General features: G+C 29.2%; 1 protein-coding gene across 2 annotated transcripts in view; it reads left to right on the top strand.

Moving 5' to 3' along the window:
• LOC147079247 (phospholipase B1, membrane-associated-like) overlaps positions 1-11591 on the top strand; it is a 204212-nt gene extending 192621 nt beyond the window's left edge. For both annotated transcript variants that reach the window (XM_085954866.1, XM_085954876.1), the window contains one exon: positions 9691-11591. In XM_085954866.1, the coding sequence (XP_085810992.1) occupies positions 9691-9851 (161 nt within the window). In that variant the 3' untranslated portion in view covers positions 9852-11591. The remainder of the gene's footprint in view (positions 1-9690) is intronic.
• The last annotated feature ends 7487 nt before the right edge of the window (positions 11592-19078 follow it).

Here is a 19078-nt window from a genome sequence, read left to right as displayed (position 1 = left end):
GTTAATTAGGTGACGAATTATGAATAATCAATTTTGTTTTATATTCAATATCTTTCTTGTGATCATTTGCGGTTGATCTACATCTTAAAGACATCATTTTCACTTTCAATACATAATTCTTCATATCAATAATCCTTTGTTTTATAATTTTATTAGCCTACTTTCAATCCTTAAAATCAGTCAATATTATTTTCACAAATTAATGGGTTCAAACGAAGTGTTTGGTGGGATGGTTTGCATCCCCAAGGAGAATTATTGTAACATTTTTTTTAATGCCTCTAACTAATAGCTAAAAAAATACTTTGAGACTATGACGCAAAATTTACTATCACAATTCATCATTATTTGGAGTCCTATGTTTGAATAGCAGACTGTTGAATATGAAGGAGAAAAGTGATTCTTTATGTTTTTCCACCCCGTTAAAATACTTATTGACACAAGCGTTGTAGCAGTGGACTTAGATTATGGTAGAACGTAGTCACGACTAAAATAAGGTTGCGAATCTGTAATCTACTCTATTCACAATGTATAGAAATTTGGCAATTTAAGAAAAAAAAACATTGAACATAATTTACGTACTAATTTAATTTATTGTCTTCGCTGATAATAAAATAAAATTTATTGACATCCATTGAATTGAAGCTTTATTTATGAGGGTTCTCACCTTAAACTTTCAACACAAATGTGATTGCAGATAATAAAAGCTGCTTTAAACTACCTCAAACTATAATACACCAATTTGATGAGTAGACTAAAGTACTGTGGCATCTGCCACCAAGGCGCTTCTGTATAAACCCACAATTCAGAACGTAAAAGAGTATTTGAAGCTTTTTTCAACATAAAGTTAACGATTATCGTGAAACGAATAAGGATAAAATTGTCGAAGCTTTTTGTTACAAAAATCAGGCCACTGCTCAAAGAAAATTGTTTCAGATTTTTTAGCCGTTATGATGGATAGATTTTCATAAAAAATACTCCTGTTGTCGCTCAACAAAGATTTTTTTACTTAAAATAATGTCAAAGTATTTTTTTATGATTCTTTAGTCTACTGAAAAATGGAGTGAGTTTTCTATTAACATGATTGTTTCTTATACAGTATTATAACTATACTTATATATTTGTTATCAACTTATTACAAAATAATTGTATATACTACAAGTATTGAAACAATGTACATATTATTTTTAAAATACAGTACCTTTCTTTTCAATTTTGAAAGGCATACAATATTTTGAATTATAGCTTATAAGCTATAAATATAAGTTTAGAAGTGAGATGGTGTAGGAACAGGCAGGGTAGGTTGACTCCAAAATGAATAACTCAGAATTATGTTAATTATATGAAATGAACCCTGGTTAGATGGGTGAAATCACGATTATGCGTTCTGACGGATTTACGAAATCGATCGGGCGAAGCTGAATGATAACCTTGCAGTTAAATCTTTGATAACTGACTGACTGAATTGCTTTCTCCTACTGAGTGTTTTATACAGATTCGGCACAATAGAAAATTCTGCTATCAACTAGGTACTTGCATATTTTGATAATCATGCTTATTAGGTTTATTGTGTAATGCATGGCTCGTTTGTAAATTATAAATAATTGATTTTAATTTGAACAATTATGCGGTTTTTAATAATCAAGCAAGATTGATTTTATACAAATAAATTTTTGTGTATATCATAGCAAACTTAAATAGTATTATTTATTAATTTGCCATATTATCGATTAATTGAATTATTGAATTATTTTTGCTAAATTAGCTTTCTGTTGAAATTTTGATTTGACTCGCGTAAATCGCTTATTTTGCAATTTTAACAATATTATGTTGCAAGATACATTGTAGTTATAAATTGATGGTTTCCTGCCAAGTCATGCGGATGGTAGAGTATTCACCCTACATAGGAATGAGAACTATAAAAAAATAATTTATCTATAAATTTAAGTGAAACGCAAACATCACAGGATTTCTAAACACTCTTTCTCATAGCAAACGACTATTGAATAAAACAAATATTAATTAATTGAGCCAACATTCACTTAGTAGAATTACACTGTACAAATAATAATATAAATTATATTAAATTCTACAAGCGTTTTTTAACATAAATTATTTTATCATTTACAAAACATGAGGTTTATGATTCTATGTTTAGTTATCAAATATTCAGAGATTATAAAAGCCCCGTAAAACGAATAGTTTGAGGAAAATCACTGAGAAATATAAATGGTAGTCCCAGTTTTTTATACTAACTTATTCATAATAATTTTTAAGCATGTATGTGGCTATTTTGGATAATTTCCAAATTGATTGAAATTGTTGAGAGAATAAAAATTATTTGTGTCAAAATATGAGTGATATTTTTACCTCTTCAAAAACAATTAGACAGTCGGGGAGGTCCATTGATAATATACATGGCACTCGTGGAAGGTCTGCCATAGTAGCAACACGTATATTATAATCCATAGTTATTTTGGTTGTAAAATCCTAACGCCCATAATGGCCGAGCGGCTGACGCATCGGCTGTTGGTCGGTGATGGATCCCAGGTTTGAATCTTGGGTCTGGCAAATACACATATTGTTTTTCAACGTATGTTTGGAGGCAGAATATGGACCTAATAGATTTAGAAAATGGCTAATAAAAACACAATTCTGTTAATAAAAAACCTCTACATTGTCGAGGTCCATATGATTTTCTTAAGGGGGAAAGGCATGCCAACAGAGAACCTAGCGGAAAAATACGAAGCTTGCAATTTGAGATGTTTTTTTTTGATAATTTACAATGTCAACTGTATTAATTAATAAATATGTATTTGAAAACATTAAAATGGTTTTTTTTAATTCAAAGATAAACTTACAATTGTAAAAAAAATGTGAATTCATGGCAGGGTCATATCTTATTATTACATTATATATTATGGTCATATTTATTATTAAAATTTAGTTTATTAAGTTTTTTAATTTTGGCCATTTAGATTTTTGACTAATTCATCGTTTTAATATTTTTTATATTTATTTTAAAAAACATCGATTTTTATAAAAATATAAATGTGTATAACTTGAAATCCTTTTTATTTATATCAAATCGAGTTTCAATATTGGGACCATACCAAAAATAAATTTTCCTCTCCCCCTTAAGTTCGGACATTGTCAAAAAAATCCTTATCAGTTATTAATATTGTTATTGTAAAATGGAACCTTATCAAATAAATGCAGTATATAAATATTATTATTTCATACAATATTATATTTAATAAAATTACCTATCTATTTCTGCCAAGCTGTTGCACCCTCAATGCTGCATAATATGTGGGTAGTTGCTTCGAAGTATTTTCGTAGATTTTTTTAATTTGTATTTTTGGCGCCATATAATTTTGTAGGTTCATGGTTGCAATTAATAATTTGTACCTAATATACTATTATAATGACATTGAAGAAGAACATCCAAATATTAGTATTAATTAGTGCTTAATAACGAGATATTATATTAAAACGTCCACCCATAAAAAGTATAAAGTATCAATAAATAAAACCGAAATAAAAATTGGAAAACATGACAAATGTTTATCTCAGATATTACAAAATTTATCGGATCTTTTAATAAGAAAAACACTTTGTAAATCAACACATTATAATACATGAAAAAATCTCTATTTGCTTAAATGCATGCATATTTCTCGACTCAATATATATTTTTGTATATTGATTGTGATTTGACTGCGATACGAAACCTATTCAATTGAGATTTTCCACTATTTAGTGAAGAATATATTTCTGTTGTTTCAGTACCTACCTATATAGTAATGAATATATTTTAATATTATTTATAGTAGTTGTAATTTTACAAAATAAATTTATTGAATTAGACTGTATTAAATTTGGACGGAAATACAAAGTGTTTCAATAAGCTTAGTGTCGACAAAAGAAAAAAAATATTAGAATATCATCCTTCTCCATTTTCTTCAAATTATCGCACTCAAGTAATGGATTACAGGGTAAGAACGAGGTCACGTAATTTTCCTGGGTCGATTGCTATGATCCGCGTTTCACGCCATGTGAGTTTGATGATATTGTACGTAAACATATATTTGTATATTCTTTTCAATAACGAGATAATGAATGTTTTATATAAAAAATTCTAGTAGGTTTTATGGTTTCGTATTAGTAATATGAGGTAGTCATTTAAAAAGATTTATTATATAAGTATATAGGTACAATCTAATTCTGTTAATTTCAACCTGGAAAACGCAAGAAACTAAGAAATTTAATTATAGCTTTGTTGAGTAATGTACAAAGCTATTCTGATAAAATAAACGAAGCCATTTACTCAAAACTATCCGACAAGCAATCAGAACTAAACTTGGATAAACGATATCACTTTGATCCTTAACCATTGTGATAAGGTTTTGTCGAGCCAATGTTAATTCATAGCATAAATTAACATATATTATATATAATATATTAATTTATATATATATATATATATATATATATATATATATATATATATATATATATATATAATATAGGTATGTATAATTTATTATAATCCAGGTTACTGTCCTGGAGGAACTGATTGTCTTAATTAATGTGATACTCCTTTGATTAATATCAAAACGTTATTTAAGCACATCCATCTGGTTTAAATTAATCTAATAAGTAATTTATTATATTATAAAATTTTATAATAGGTGCTAAAGATATTAAGCTATCTTGAAAAATAAACATTGCAAAATCCGATTGCCAATTATTATTAACCTAATTTAGAAAGCGCTTCAGAGAGTATTGTAAAAACCATTAGTCAAATTGGTCGCAAATAGATAAGATACATATTATAGTATAGTGGGCGCGATTCCCGAAGGGTGCATGTTCGTATTTTAAGAAAGATTTTCTTTATTGGTTATATATTTCGTAGAAGTGTTTCCAAATTTTATATGTTCAATAAAATAATGTTATTTTCATCTTGTGAATTATTCATAAAATATAAATGCTTCACACTTCAATCAATTTTCCCACTAGAACCAAACCTTTATAATAATAATTGAAAGTTTTAACAACGTACTACTACACTACGCTGTTCTTCTCTAGTCAACTTACAGTTGAGAAAGTCGATTTGATAATAGATTCGAATTATAAAGGTATTTTTTTAACCACAGTTTAACGGTATAAATTTATTTTGCTATAAATATTTTCGATGCAAGAAATGAACCGCTCGGACCATGTTATCTTTTAATTGTGATTTACAATAAGTTATCATACAAAATAATAAATGTGATTTGTGTAATGAGCAAACCTGCTGCCCTATAGCATTTCTAATTAAAAACGAGCTTGATGGATCTCGTCCCATTGTTCAAAGTCACTGACAGAGTTGAGGCTAACTTATAAGTATATTTAAATTATAACTGAAATGATTTTATAATGACTACCCATGAAGGACAAAGAGTAAAAAGAATATTAAACTTATTAGAGGTCTCTAAGAACTCATTATATTATATTGTAATGCTATTAAATAAACGAAAATATTTGTCACAAAGAAGACTAAAAATAATATTATATGTTGTAAGTGTTCTTCAATTCATAGTGTGATTGTAATTTAATCTAGAGCTTTAAGCACACTTGTCTTATTGACGGCTCGTCAAAAGCTCCCAAAAGCTTACCTAGCACTAGAGGACTTACCTGCCATTAATTTGTCAATACAGCGAGAAGCTGTTTTATCCGATAGAGAGAATTCGATTCATTACTCTTGGAATTTCGGTATTTGGGATGAAAAAATATAGAAATGGCAAAATAGAGGTCTAAATTATCTTACATTATTTAATTACTGATTTTATTAAAGTTATAATTATTTATTAAACAGACTAAAATTAAATCCATATCAGAATTATTTTTAAGCTGAGAAACTAAAAATCTAAAAAAAGTAATTAAATATATAAAATAATTAATTAGCGCCGCAATTAAAATCGGTAATTTTTCTGAAAACAAGTTTTTAGTGTGTACTGTCATAAAATGCGCACACAGAATATGGTATAATATATAGTATTCTGTTGATTTTAAATCTTTGAAGAAAGAAAAATATATATTGTTAAGTAAGTATATAATTAATATATTCCACACAAATATGTAATAAAATAAAAATATAATATGTCTGCGATTTCGAAATATCTTCCTTTTGGTAAGCATTTTTACTATCTTCATGATGTCTAAGCATAAAATATAGTTATTTAAGAGTTCTGTCTGTCTCTTTTATCCATTTTAACTAAAAATTAAAAGCAGTACAATAAAATATACACAGAGTATCGGTACAGAATTTTATTTCAATATCCCAAAAAGTTCCGAAATTAAGATAAAACTTATCGAAAACTATGCACTTGCAACAATTCGATGTGAGTAGAAAAAGTGATCAAATATCAGTTGTGGATAGATAAGATGAAAGATGAGTACCGGGTTTTGGGCCTAAATCCAGCTGTCGTCTATATCATTGATTAAAAAAAAATCTAATTGTATCATTCTATTTATTCATTATTTATCTACTAATTATTTCCGCATTTCATGCAAAAGATGTTACCGATTAATATACTAAACACAAATAAATAAGTGCATTTAATTAAAATTAATGAACATTGTTATCATAGTATTAAAAATAATATATAGGTGCCTAATTATTATACCTATAAACTTATTCATTATAATTATTCTGATACCAACTTTGATATAACTTTACAAAAAATTATAGGCTAACATATTATAGAATATTGCAGAAAACATTTCTTTCACCCCATCTAAATTTGTTTTAAATGTAAATTAGAAATTCATATTTAACAGTTGGTGGGATTTCTAAATTTAAAATATTGAAATAATTAATTAGTTTTAGATGACATGGTGACTACTAAATCTCTTATTTTAAATAACACTATTTCAGCATTTTTTATTCTTCTTGAAGTGTTTGGTATTGGCAAAAGTATTATGCATATTAATGTCAAAACATAGTTAACTAAAGCACCTTGTTTACTAACTAAAGCATCTTGTTAGTTTAAAACTTCATAAGTAGATCAAAAAATAGATTGGTAGGATAAAATCTTAATTAGTCACGTAGAGACCGACAAGTTTAACGTGAGGCTCCGCTGCATAGCAGCCGTGTTGCACCATGTTCCGCAATCATAATATTAATGTAGATAGTCATTTTTTCCGATTTCCCGTAAAAATAATTTATGTAGTCACGTGTATTTTTTGTGTTTCGCATAAATTCTAATATTATTTTAAACAATTTTTTACAAAAGTATAATATTATGTCAGATGCAGATGTAAACAATGTAGATAATAATAATTATAATGAGATGTAACTTTTTAATACAGTTAGTCTTTTGTGGTTACGTGCGAGTAAATAATCAATCCGCTAAATAAGTTTATCTTTATCAGAAATAGGTAAATGACAATCATAACTGTTTTTTTTAATAGCTGATTTAAAATGACAGATTTCAGTGTTTTTAGGTTATCCGTTGGGCGAGTACGTCACGCATCTCAATGGTATTTCTTGCGCAGGTTTATATGCGCATGCTTGTTTACATTATTTTTAATCTATTCGTTAGTCATCCAAGCGACGAAAATAGGTTGTAATAAATATATTTTTAAATGAACATGATGCGTAAAGAAACTATCATTATATGAAAATTTTTAAAATTATACATTGGTATTCTGTCATCGTTCCGAAGCTGATATTTTATTTTTAAATGTACCTAATACATATTGACTTAAAACTCCAAGATAACTCTAATAATGGTTACTCAGTCAACTGTCAACGCTAGATATGGATTAGTTACCTTCTAAGAAAAAGAAATAAAAAGGTCTACTTGAATTTGCTTTTACGATAATTGGGTGAAATTATTTTTCAACGTGTAATGTTTCGATTCTAGAACAAACAAAATGCGGCGTAAAATAATCACCATTTTTAAATATGTAATAATATATATTATATTGAACCAACCATGGCAATAATATATATATATATGTCCATGGTCGGTTCTCATCATATGGACCTGCATATGCATGTTAATAACTTGGTCAATATAATTATTAGGTCTACAGTCTGGGTCCAATCACACATTGATAAACGATATGTGAATTTTGCCACACCCGAGATTCGATCCTGGGACTCTCGAAATTATAAGCGGATGCGGTAACCAGTCATGCATCGTGAAAAATACTAGAATGATAACACTTCTATTTTTATTTATTTAAAACGAGTTTATTAAGTTATTATAAATACTTTATAATATGTTATGTACATAATATTATTATATACAGTTTTCATGAAAAAATATGCGTATGAAAGGTATTCACGTGTTTAGTTTTATCATTGCAAATATTTCGATCTAACTTCACGATAGTACACTTAGATACACTTCCCACTACGACAATATGTAGTCTAGAGCAGTGCTTCCCAAACTCATGGATCGCGGATTTTGAGAAACGTAGAATGGAAAGTCAAATACTGGTCTAGAGGCGGAGCGCTCATTTTCTCCATGACAAGCTTTCAGCGGGCACGGCTTAGAGACTCCGCGAAGCGCCAAAATAATATAAAAGAGATGTTAACAAAAAGCGCGAAACTTTCGTGACTCTTCCTTCTTTCAATTTTTGAGATAGATTCTGGTAATCAGAGTATTTTTTTATGCTATTTATAATGTTGTAATGGTGTTATTTTTTTGTTTTCAAGTCATATTGTAAACGTCTTGATTTTTTAAATATTTTTTTATAAAAATCTCGAATAGCGATGATTATAAAACAAAAATTATTTTTTTACATAAATACATATAATATATATGGATAAAATTATATATAACCAGTTTTTGAAGCCACTCCATACCATCAGACTAGAGCAAAACGTCTTTTTAAGTAAAAAAAATATAGTGGCGAACAATTTAATTAATAGAAAATTCTTACCACCATTTTATATTCAGATTATATGTATGATAAATATGTAATTATCTAAGGTGATTAACATATAACTGACAAAACAAATAACCTTCTACAGAAGCATTTATACTTTTTTTTTAAAATATATATTGTTAGTACTAGCTTAATATGATGTTTTTCATAATATAAAGCGTTTTAAAAAATTCTAGTAAAATAGAATGCCACCCTGCGGTTGCAAGTGCTTAACAACCTCTTTAGAAAAGTTTCGTGAAAAAAGGTATAACTTTACTATAAGCCCTTTTCAGTACCACTCAACACTCGCATTAAAAAAACGTGAAGGTTTTAATGAAGGGACATAAAATTTTAAGGGTTTTTGGCAAATTAAGGGAACTTTCTCGAAATGAAGTAGGTACGCAAAAGATCAATGTGCGCTTACTTTTCTGGGTGAAAAGGTACTTCAAATACACGCCACGTACACAAATGTTTGTTTCCTTTTTTGGTCACAAAACCTAGCCATGTAGGTCACTACTTACGGTGGCCGCGCGGCTTAAGCTTCGGCCTATAGCGTCGTGGGTCCCAGGTTCGAATCCTGGGTTTGGCAAGTACACAATATATTGTTTTTCAATTTGTGTATGAGTATGAACCGAATATGTTGAGCAAGTGGCTGACATCCATTTCTCGTAAACTCTCCACTCTGTGGAGGCTCATATTATGATCTTCTTACGATTGGAGATTGTTAAAAAATATATATTTTAAACTTTAATTTTTTTCTCATTCCAGCTACTAACCTCATCTGGAATAATCTTCTGGAGCCAGTTGGTAACAAGACGACTGTGAACATGGACTACATCATGCAGAGATTCCTATGCCCATCAGAAAGAGCGCCATACTTCTTTACCAGTAAAAACTCCAAAACGTTCTATGCTACAGGACATCAGTGATTCAAAATAAAATAATATAAATCGCTAAGATAAAGCCAGTAAAATATAAGTAGGGTTTTGAATAAATACTGACCAATATTAAAGTAAAAATGTTCATATTCAATGAAACTATATTTTAAACTTTACTAAACTTAGACAGCTTATTGAGTTTAACAAACAAAATGTGAGCATCATATTAGACTCCAATGTATTGCCTATATACAGTAGATAGTAACGCAAAGAAACGCATGTAAATCTGTTGTGGCGTATTCGGCTAAATCCAAAAAGTTCAAAGTAAACTAAATATATTCGTACAAAATTTAGAACCACCTCAGAAACAAACTTATTAGAAAACATATTGCGCCGTATGGGACACGAATCTATAGCCATTGGATTCCATGAAATGTGCTTTACCAATTTAGCCACCTTTATTAGTTAATTTTCCACTCGCTAATTCTTGCTGATAAGGGTTATCAAGACATTCGAGATCATTTAACGTGATCTTTTGAGAACAAATTTCGTTTGACAATGCGTAGGAAGTTAAAATAATAAGTTTGATTGTTTGTATCTGTATTTAAGGAATACATACAGAAAAATTAGTAGCGTATAAACACTTTTTATAAATTATTTTTGTCTATTTAAAAAAAATCGACCAGACATCCCAAAAACTATAAAGGTAAATATCTAATATTTTACTTATTGATATTCGAATTACTAATTACTCATTTTACTTACACGTATATTACATGAGTAAAAATAATTTTCTTAAAATCTCTGTCTGGTTTTTTGTGATCTATAAAATATTTAATAAGGTAATCTAAAATTTAAAAACGGATGAATTTTATATATTATTCTGAGAAACTTATATTCTGTTCCCATCAATCTCCATAAATCTTTTTGCTAGATCTGTACTTATTTTAAATCTCAAGGGTAAATCGGAAAATTTCTGTAGCTTCATACTTTTCTATAAAAGTTTTTTGAATTGATTTTACTGGCTTTGCCTTGTCGTTGAAATATATAATATTGAATATCCAGTTATATACTATACAATAATTATTTAGCCATTTTGTTGTTCAACATATTTATTAATGTGATGGTATCTGTGAGATATGATTTGAATACACAAACAATACAATAAATTATAACTTAATAATATCATTCAAATAATAAAGAAAACATTGTAAGTATATTTTGAAACCACGAGTTGTGCAATCAATAAGTATATAAATGTCATAAGCATTACTAAATAATTATTATTAGTACTCTGATATAACGTCTTGTGACTTTGTATTTTTAATAAATTGCAAGCTGGATATTCAATGATTAATATCGTAATAGTAAGATTAGAAATAAAATAAGTTATTTAAAAAGGTGATTAAAGTGGCATAAAAACATTCATCAATAGTCATTATTATCATAATCTATAATCTACAACTATATAATGAAGACCTCCTCAATTATTCATCTTCATTGTTGGTAAATTAATTGTTTACTGTGGAGTTGGAATTTAAGTTAATATGCGGGATAAAAAAAATAGTGTGTGTGTAAAAATGACCAAAAAGTAACAATAAAGTGGAATTATTTATTATTCTCATACAAGTGTTAGATTTATCGTAAATTAATAAATATTATATAGCAGCGTAAAGTCTATAGGATTCATCGTTCATCTTATTAAAGAGGCCAATATAATATAACATATTATAATACTATATTTTTAAATTTATCTAGTTTTATTTTATTATAATTAAATGAAAAGAATATATCCGAATTTAATAATAACTTATTATCAAATTGTGTGTAATAAAATTATAATATACTTTTTACCTATATTTTCCATCTCCCTCGTCATCACCTTCGTGGCAGAACTTATGTAAACTTTCAAACAACTTACATAAAAAAAACAAATCTCTTGATACAAAAACCTGTAATTTTTCAATATTTTATTATGTTAAAGTAAAGTCGATTGTACAAAGGATATATACCTACCTATCTTACCATGGTGATAAACTTTTGGACGATTTAAAACTTGTTGAAGAAGATACGCTCATAATTCTATGGAAAAGTTTATTTCGAATAAATGTAACAAATGTTCGATAATGAATATGAAGATATACATGGGCAGACAAGGAAAAGTTACTTTGAATTTAGAACATGAAACTCAAATCAGTATTTCAGTGGAAATGAGAATTTGCGAAATCTGTCAGGATTAAAAAGCTTTCTCTATCAATCTTAACCCAGGAAAATGATTAAACTGAATAATTCTTGTTTGATTGCCTTCAATATTTTATCAATAATAAATAAATTGAAGAGTTTAAAAATCACCAATGCATTTATTGAAATTCATTAATTACTCTATGTTAAATAATATTTTTTTATCAAAAACTACATAGGTACTAAATGTCCATCTTAAACCATTTTCACACTTTGTAATATGATTGCTAAGTGTATTCATATAAATATTAATATCATTAATGTAAAAATAAGATTATTGATGGATGGATTTAGATTTTTTCTAATTGATTTTATTTTTATACCATTTCATTTGAATTATTTTTAGTAATTCAGGTCTTATATACAAATTTATATAAATACTCGATATTTGTACCGCTTTGTTTGATAGATTTCCTTACGGGTTGTCTATTTTTACTTTTCCAATGTTATTTTGCGAAAAATAAAATAATGAGTAGATTGGTCGTGCTCTTTATTGTTCTGCTCGAAGATAATCTTTAATTATTCTCATCCGGCAGTAAGTTTTTGGATTATGGCGCTTTAAAATCGACAACGGGAAAAAATTTACCGATTGACATTATTGCTTATTGTTATGGTGAAGGCAAGACAAATTAATGATTGGAGCGGCTTGAAACTACATAATAGAGGAAAATCGTTCGAAATCAATAGGATCATGGGAACAAAAACGTAATCGATATATAAATTTTGGTAAGTTTCCCGTGATCGGCCTGCTATAATAAACCCATGCTGTTATAAATTATTGTTTTGTCTATGGTCTATAATCATCTTAAGAACTTTTTCTGGTACAGAGATAACATCTACCAACTTGTAGTTATCTATATTGATGACTCTTATCATTCTTATGAATTGGAGTAACCTTTGATATCTTCTGCATTTCCAGTAGATACCCGTTTTCATTGTGAGAGTACATATTATTATATAATATGAAAAGGAGCATTTTTCCACAATATCAATGCGCATCTTCAAAAATGTAAGTATACTACTTTTTCTTAGTCTTATCAGCTACTTTGTTCTTCGAATAATGAAGACTAAGAATTTTGAGAATATCATCATCAATTATTACTTGATTCTAAAATTGTAGATACTGTCTGTGAATTCTAATTTAAAATCGAGATATTTAAGACGTCAAATGCCTATCAATTTTGTTGGAATATAGAGTTTCGATAAATTCAAATTTATGTAATGTGAAGAAACTTTAGATGTTCATATCCTGCGAATTAAACCAAACAAATAGCTCAAACATGTACGTTGAGTAAAATATCAGCGCTATAGAGTCTGACGTTTCGGAGCCTTTGAATACCGGACAAACTTTATGTTTTATCGTATAGATCACCATGGGTTGATAGAACAAGCCTACGACTTATATACTAAATTATCAGCATCAAACGGGGAAGATTTACTGTTAGACGAAGACCTTTCTTACCTCACTCCACTCCGTTCGGTCCTTAGTTCTTCGCTGCGACGTGCATCCACCGCACTTTATGCGTAATAAGAAAAACAATACTCGTAAGTATAAGAATTGCCCAGGTATATAATAAGTGACAATATATTAAGGTAAACGATGCTATGGAATTGGTTATTAGTAAGATAAAGAAATTCAACTTAATTGTAAACTGATGTATTAAATTGTGCATAAATATTCTTCAGTATTCTGTAAAAGATTTTAATCCGAAAAGGGAAAGGTTTGAAAGTACTGATCTAATGAACTTCAACCGTAGCATTGGGTAGTTGCTGCTGATAAAATATTTGAAAAGCGTTCAGTACTTCTCCTAATTTACGCCCGCATGACAGTTGTGGATGGATAAGTATATATATTATATGTACTAACTTAAATATACATTTTATGAAAAAAAAATCAATACCAGAGTATTTTAAAGTATCAAGTTAATTACTAATTTTGCTCTGTATCTGAGCATAAGGGATTTTATAGAGTGAAGGTAAAAATTTTTTTTTTGAATCTGTGCAATGGATCAAACACGTAATGAAGACTGACATGCAATTTTTCACTCGTTCGATGTCCAGCTGGCCAGTATGAAGGTAGGCATAATTATGGTCTACCATTGACGTAGGTATTATTTTTTTTACCATCTGTAATAATCGTATTACTTTATGTTACCGTCGTAAGGGTGATATGAAGTTGATTGTGTATATAAATTTTTTTATATTAATTATTGAAAAAAGCCAATCCCGGGACAAGTCCCAGGATCTCGGGATCGTAAAATTGTAATCTCGAAATCCCGGGATCAAGATTTTGGCTCGGGATTTGATTCCCTAATCAATGATATTGCCAGTCAATTGAATTTAATCTCAAATATTTAATATTTTTTTTTATTATGTATGATAATTTAACGGTCTATTAAAATAATACTCATGATTAAGTAGTGATAGAGTGTCGCCTTCTAAAGCAATGGCTGGTTAGAATCTCGCATTTGGATATTTTAAATATTATTTTCAATGTGTTTTTGATCTAGAAGAAGTATCTACCCAATATGTTGGGCAAATGACATAGAAATATTCATTTTATTACATCTGTCATAATATAACTGTCTCTGCGTGAAGATCGATATGCTGTCGTTATGGAGCTAAAACGGTTGTTTACCCTTTTCCGGAAGGATATATTTATTTGTATATAAAGAATGCGGACGTAAGGACATAAGACAGGTTTTCATTTGAAATATATATCTTAATATAAGCGGGTGTATGGTTCTAGTTTTTCTTTTGTGCATATTGAAATATTTCGCTTGTTATGTGACAGCCGTTGTTCTTTTTTGATAGTGTGTATGAGTATATTAGGGACAAAATGTCGTTTGATGTTCAAAAATAATCTAGAGTATGAGACTTTTTATTTTAACGGTTTATTGGAAAAAAAACTTAATAAGTATTACAAAATATAATATTTGATTTAAAAAGGTCAAGTAAAAGATGGCTAAGCATATGAATTTGTACTAAGCTGTTGTTATGCATAATTTTTTAGTCTAAAATTATGTGATGTTATTCATCGATTTCGTTGTTTTAAGCTAAAGGCACGTTAGTTAATATAACGATCCGTTAAAGGTTTTTACGAGAAATGGATATCAGCAACTGGCTTAACCTATTAGGTCTATTACTCTGACTCATATATTAATTAAAAAAAACAATATGTGTGCTTGCCAGACCCAAGATTGGAACCTGGGATCCACGACGCTATAGGTCGACGCTTATGGGGGATCATATTACCCATATGTTAACAGAGAACCTAGCGGAAAAATACGAAGCTTGCGATTTGAGATTTTTTTTTGATAATTTACAATTTCAACTGTATTCATTAATAAATAATATGTCTCTGAAAACATTAAAAAGATTTTTATTTTAAAGTCAAAGATAAACTTACAATTGTAAAATAATGTGAATTCATCACATATTTGGTACATAGGTTACGTTATTATATCATTATTTTTATGGTTATATTTAATTTTAAAATTAAGTTTATTAAGTTTTCAAATTTTCAACGTTTAGATTTTTGACTAATTCATTAATATTTTTTATATATATTTAAAAAAAACATCGATTTTTATAAAAAATATAAACGTGTAATAATATATAAAATATATACTATTCATATTCATATATATTTTTAAAATAATTAGCATTTTAAACCAAATTGTTATCAAATAAATAATATGATAAAATGACTCCGGTAGCTGTAAGAGGGAAATTAGGTGAATAATTGCGGTAGGTACCCAAGAACGCTTTGAGTTCAGTGTTTCACCGAGATATTGCAGCATCCCAAAAACTGCAAAAAGATTCCTCAAAACACTATCTTCCAGATCCTTCCAGATAGAACGAGACTACCAACAAAACGAGCGATTTAACAACAACTGAAGCAACAAGATCAGCGCGGGATTACTCTAAATGAAAGGAGATTATTGGTAACGCTTGTAATTTAAATGGGCATCGTCTTAAGTAATGAAACAAATGATATGAAAAAACAAAGAATTTAAAATATGCAGTCATTAGAAGCGCGGCAACCAAGTGTGGGGGCTTATTTGCTATAACGACTCTGCCTTGTCGTTTATTTCGGTGGTGTTACTGGATAGACAATTACAAGTAAAAATCAACTAATATATTTATTTGCAGTATTTCACTCACAATAGTATATATACTTCATTGATTAGTTCTAAGCTTTGATGAGTTATATAGAAAACAATAAGATCGTGCTTTTAGACAACAAATTTTCCGGACATACAAAATGGAAATATTATACCGGACGAACATGAGTTAGTTGTATATCTTATCTCAAAAAAGCTGTCATCATACAATAAACTCTTTATACTCTCGACAATATAGAAACCTGAATTGTAAACAAATATACGATACCTAGTTTCTATGTCTTCGGGTAGCTATTAATTTTATTACAGTTTCTTGTGAGCATTGGTTGAAGGTCAAGGCTGTAACAATAACAATCAATAAGGGTAAAAATAGTAACGAGTGGTGTGATGTAACTTTAGCTTGTAAGGATGCTATTAAACAATCATTATATGCCTACTATTTGCAACGTATTATTTACCATTAGTGATGTAACTAATTTATTATTGACGGATTGTACTTATTAAAATATATTATAGTGTGTGGTATCGCAAAGTTATAGCCCTGCAATGTTTTAAAAATATTTACGTGATAATTGTTATGAATATCCTTTAGAACAAGAATACTTGTTAAATAAAATCATAATCACAAACTGAGAATAATTACATAATAAGATTATTATATTGTATTTTACCGACTGTTTCTGAAGAGACTCCGCATTTATAGCATATATGGACCGCATGCCACTGCTAGTTACCATTAGTATTCTTCTTCTTTCATGCCATAGGAGGTCGGAGCTTCTGAAGCCACAGAATAATCAAGGCTACGCTACCCAAAGGCACTAAACGGTCACAGAGATGCCCTAAAACCCGCCGTATCGACGGAATCATAAAATGTGATAGATGTACAAGGTAGTAAGTGACGAACCAAGAAACGAAAAGAGTGAAAGGAGCTATGCAAGGTCTTCATTCAGGAATGGATTGACCCAAGCTGTTGATGATATAAATTCCCTAACAATTATTCTTCGTAAATGTGCCATGTAAAAGGAGTCAAGAGCAAACGCCTATGAGCTGGAGTGATCATATGAAGGAAATCTCTGGAAACCTTGTAGTACCCGCCATCAAATTTGCAGAGGATGAGTATATAATAAATGTTGTCGACTGATCTACAATTCAGTAGTATTTCAGAGTGATCAAAATCTATATTCACGAGTTTGGTACAAACCATTGGCCCGACACATTTTTGCTTTGTATGAATCAAACATTATTATGTTTAATTTTGTCAGATGTGGGATTAAAACTCAAAATTCAAGAATTGTGTAGGTATTTTGATTAAAAGTTTATATTTTCAACAACAAAAGTACATAATATGATTTTTTTTCCAATTGGAGATAGATACCAAAGAATAATATTATATATTATATTTTAGGATAATCTGCCAATCCTCATTGGAAATAATCTATATTGGGAATGAAAATGGAAAACGTGCCTTCGGGTCTACTTTGTGTTGTATTTCAAGAACACATTTTTCTTCAATTATTAACAAACAGAAGAGAATTTTCGGTTTTTTTATTAAATATAGTTAACATGCCTTAAGGGTAAATTTTATATCTATTTTTTGTTGAAAATTTAGTAATATGTAGATATACATATTTAATTGCTAATCATCAATAAATTATTATAAAAAATACAATTTTTAAAAACCTATAAAAACAATAATATATTCGAATGTAACGTGGACATCTTTAAATTTCCGAATGAGTGGTCTTATCCTTTGAGCTGTCAAACTGTCTACGATTCATCTGAAATTAATGGCGTCCGATGATAACACATTTAAATATTGCAAATGTTGTACCTACTTGAAAATAATTAAATTATTATTTTATTATTCATTACTGAATACTTATGCAAGATTTATGATGTAAGCATTTAATAAATTTGACGACGTCAGGCTCATCCAGAAACATATATCGCTAATGATTGTAGTGACATCACCGTATACTATGCTCGTAAATAAGTTCCTACGATATACATATCGACCTACATGCTTGCCTACGGTTGATTCCAAATAAGTTCAGTAGGTAGTAATTATGTATAATATACTTAAATAATGGTGGCGCTTTTAGCAGTGGACTGTAATTTGAAGGTGATGGTGGATAACGGATCTAGTTGGGTGGGGGAGGGGGTTACACAGGATGCCAGACACTGATCTGGCGCGCGCTGGGGCCGCTTCGGTGTTCACGCACTCACGCACTTTTCGATGGATGATATTATATTATGAGGTTGATGAATGATGATGATAAGTTCAGGATGGATAATTGATGGACGCGATGTTCACTCAAACCGTAACAGTCTTAGTGCAACGAAGGTCGAACAGATATGTTTTGAGATAACTTTTGAATCAGTCTGTATAATAATTGAATCAATCAATAAACTGTGGTTTAGCAATAACAGGCCATCATGCACCAATTGTATTGAGTTAACTGCCTTATTCGCCATCACGGTCGTATTATGACCCTTAATTGCTCATCGTCTGTTCTTGTGATAATAATAAATATGGGGATTTGAGTAGGTGGGGACTAACGATGAATGCAACCACAATGATTTGGCCCACCAACACACTATTTTAGGTCTATAAAAGGGTTATCACTTTTCTAAGAAGTACGGATGCGGTATGAAAATGGAATTTTAAAGATTAATCACGTTGTCAAAAATATGAGAATAAAGATATTTTCCCCCACCAATTCGTGGTCATTCTCAAAAACTTTAATTCAGTCCAATAAAAAACTTTTATTCAAGGATATAGTTATTAAAGCGTAGTTATTAGAAGTCATTTAAAAGGGAAATTTTTGTAACAGGGCGTTTAATTTATGAGTGGGTAGGTACTTAATTAAGATTATTATAGCAAGACTGAATGAATGAATGTTAAAAAAG

This window comes from Rhyacophila brunnea, unplaced genomic scaffold (genome assembly GCF_057557595.1).
Source record: "Rhyacophila brunnea isolate RB1 unplaced genomic scaffold, BYU_Rbru_1.0 scaffold_10, whole genome shotgun sequence".
NCBI lineage: Eukaryota > Metazoa > Arthropoda > Insecta > Trichoptera > Rhyacophilidae > Rhyacophila > Rhyacophila brunnea.
Note: the sequence above shows the minus strand (reverse complement) of the source record. Positions and strands in the feature narration are given on the sequence as shown.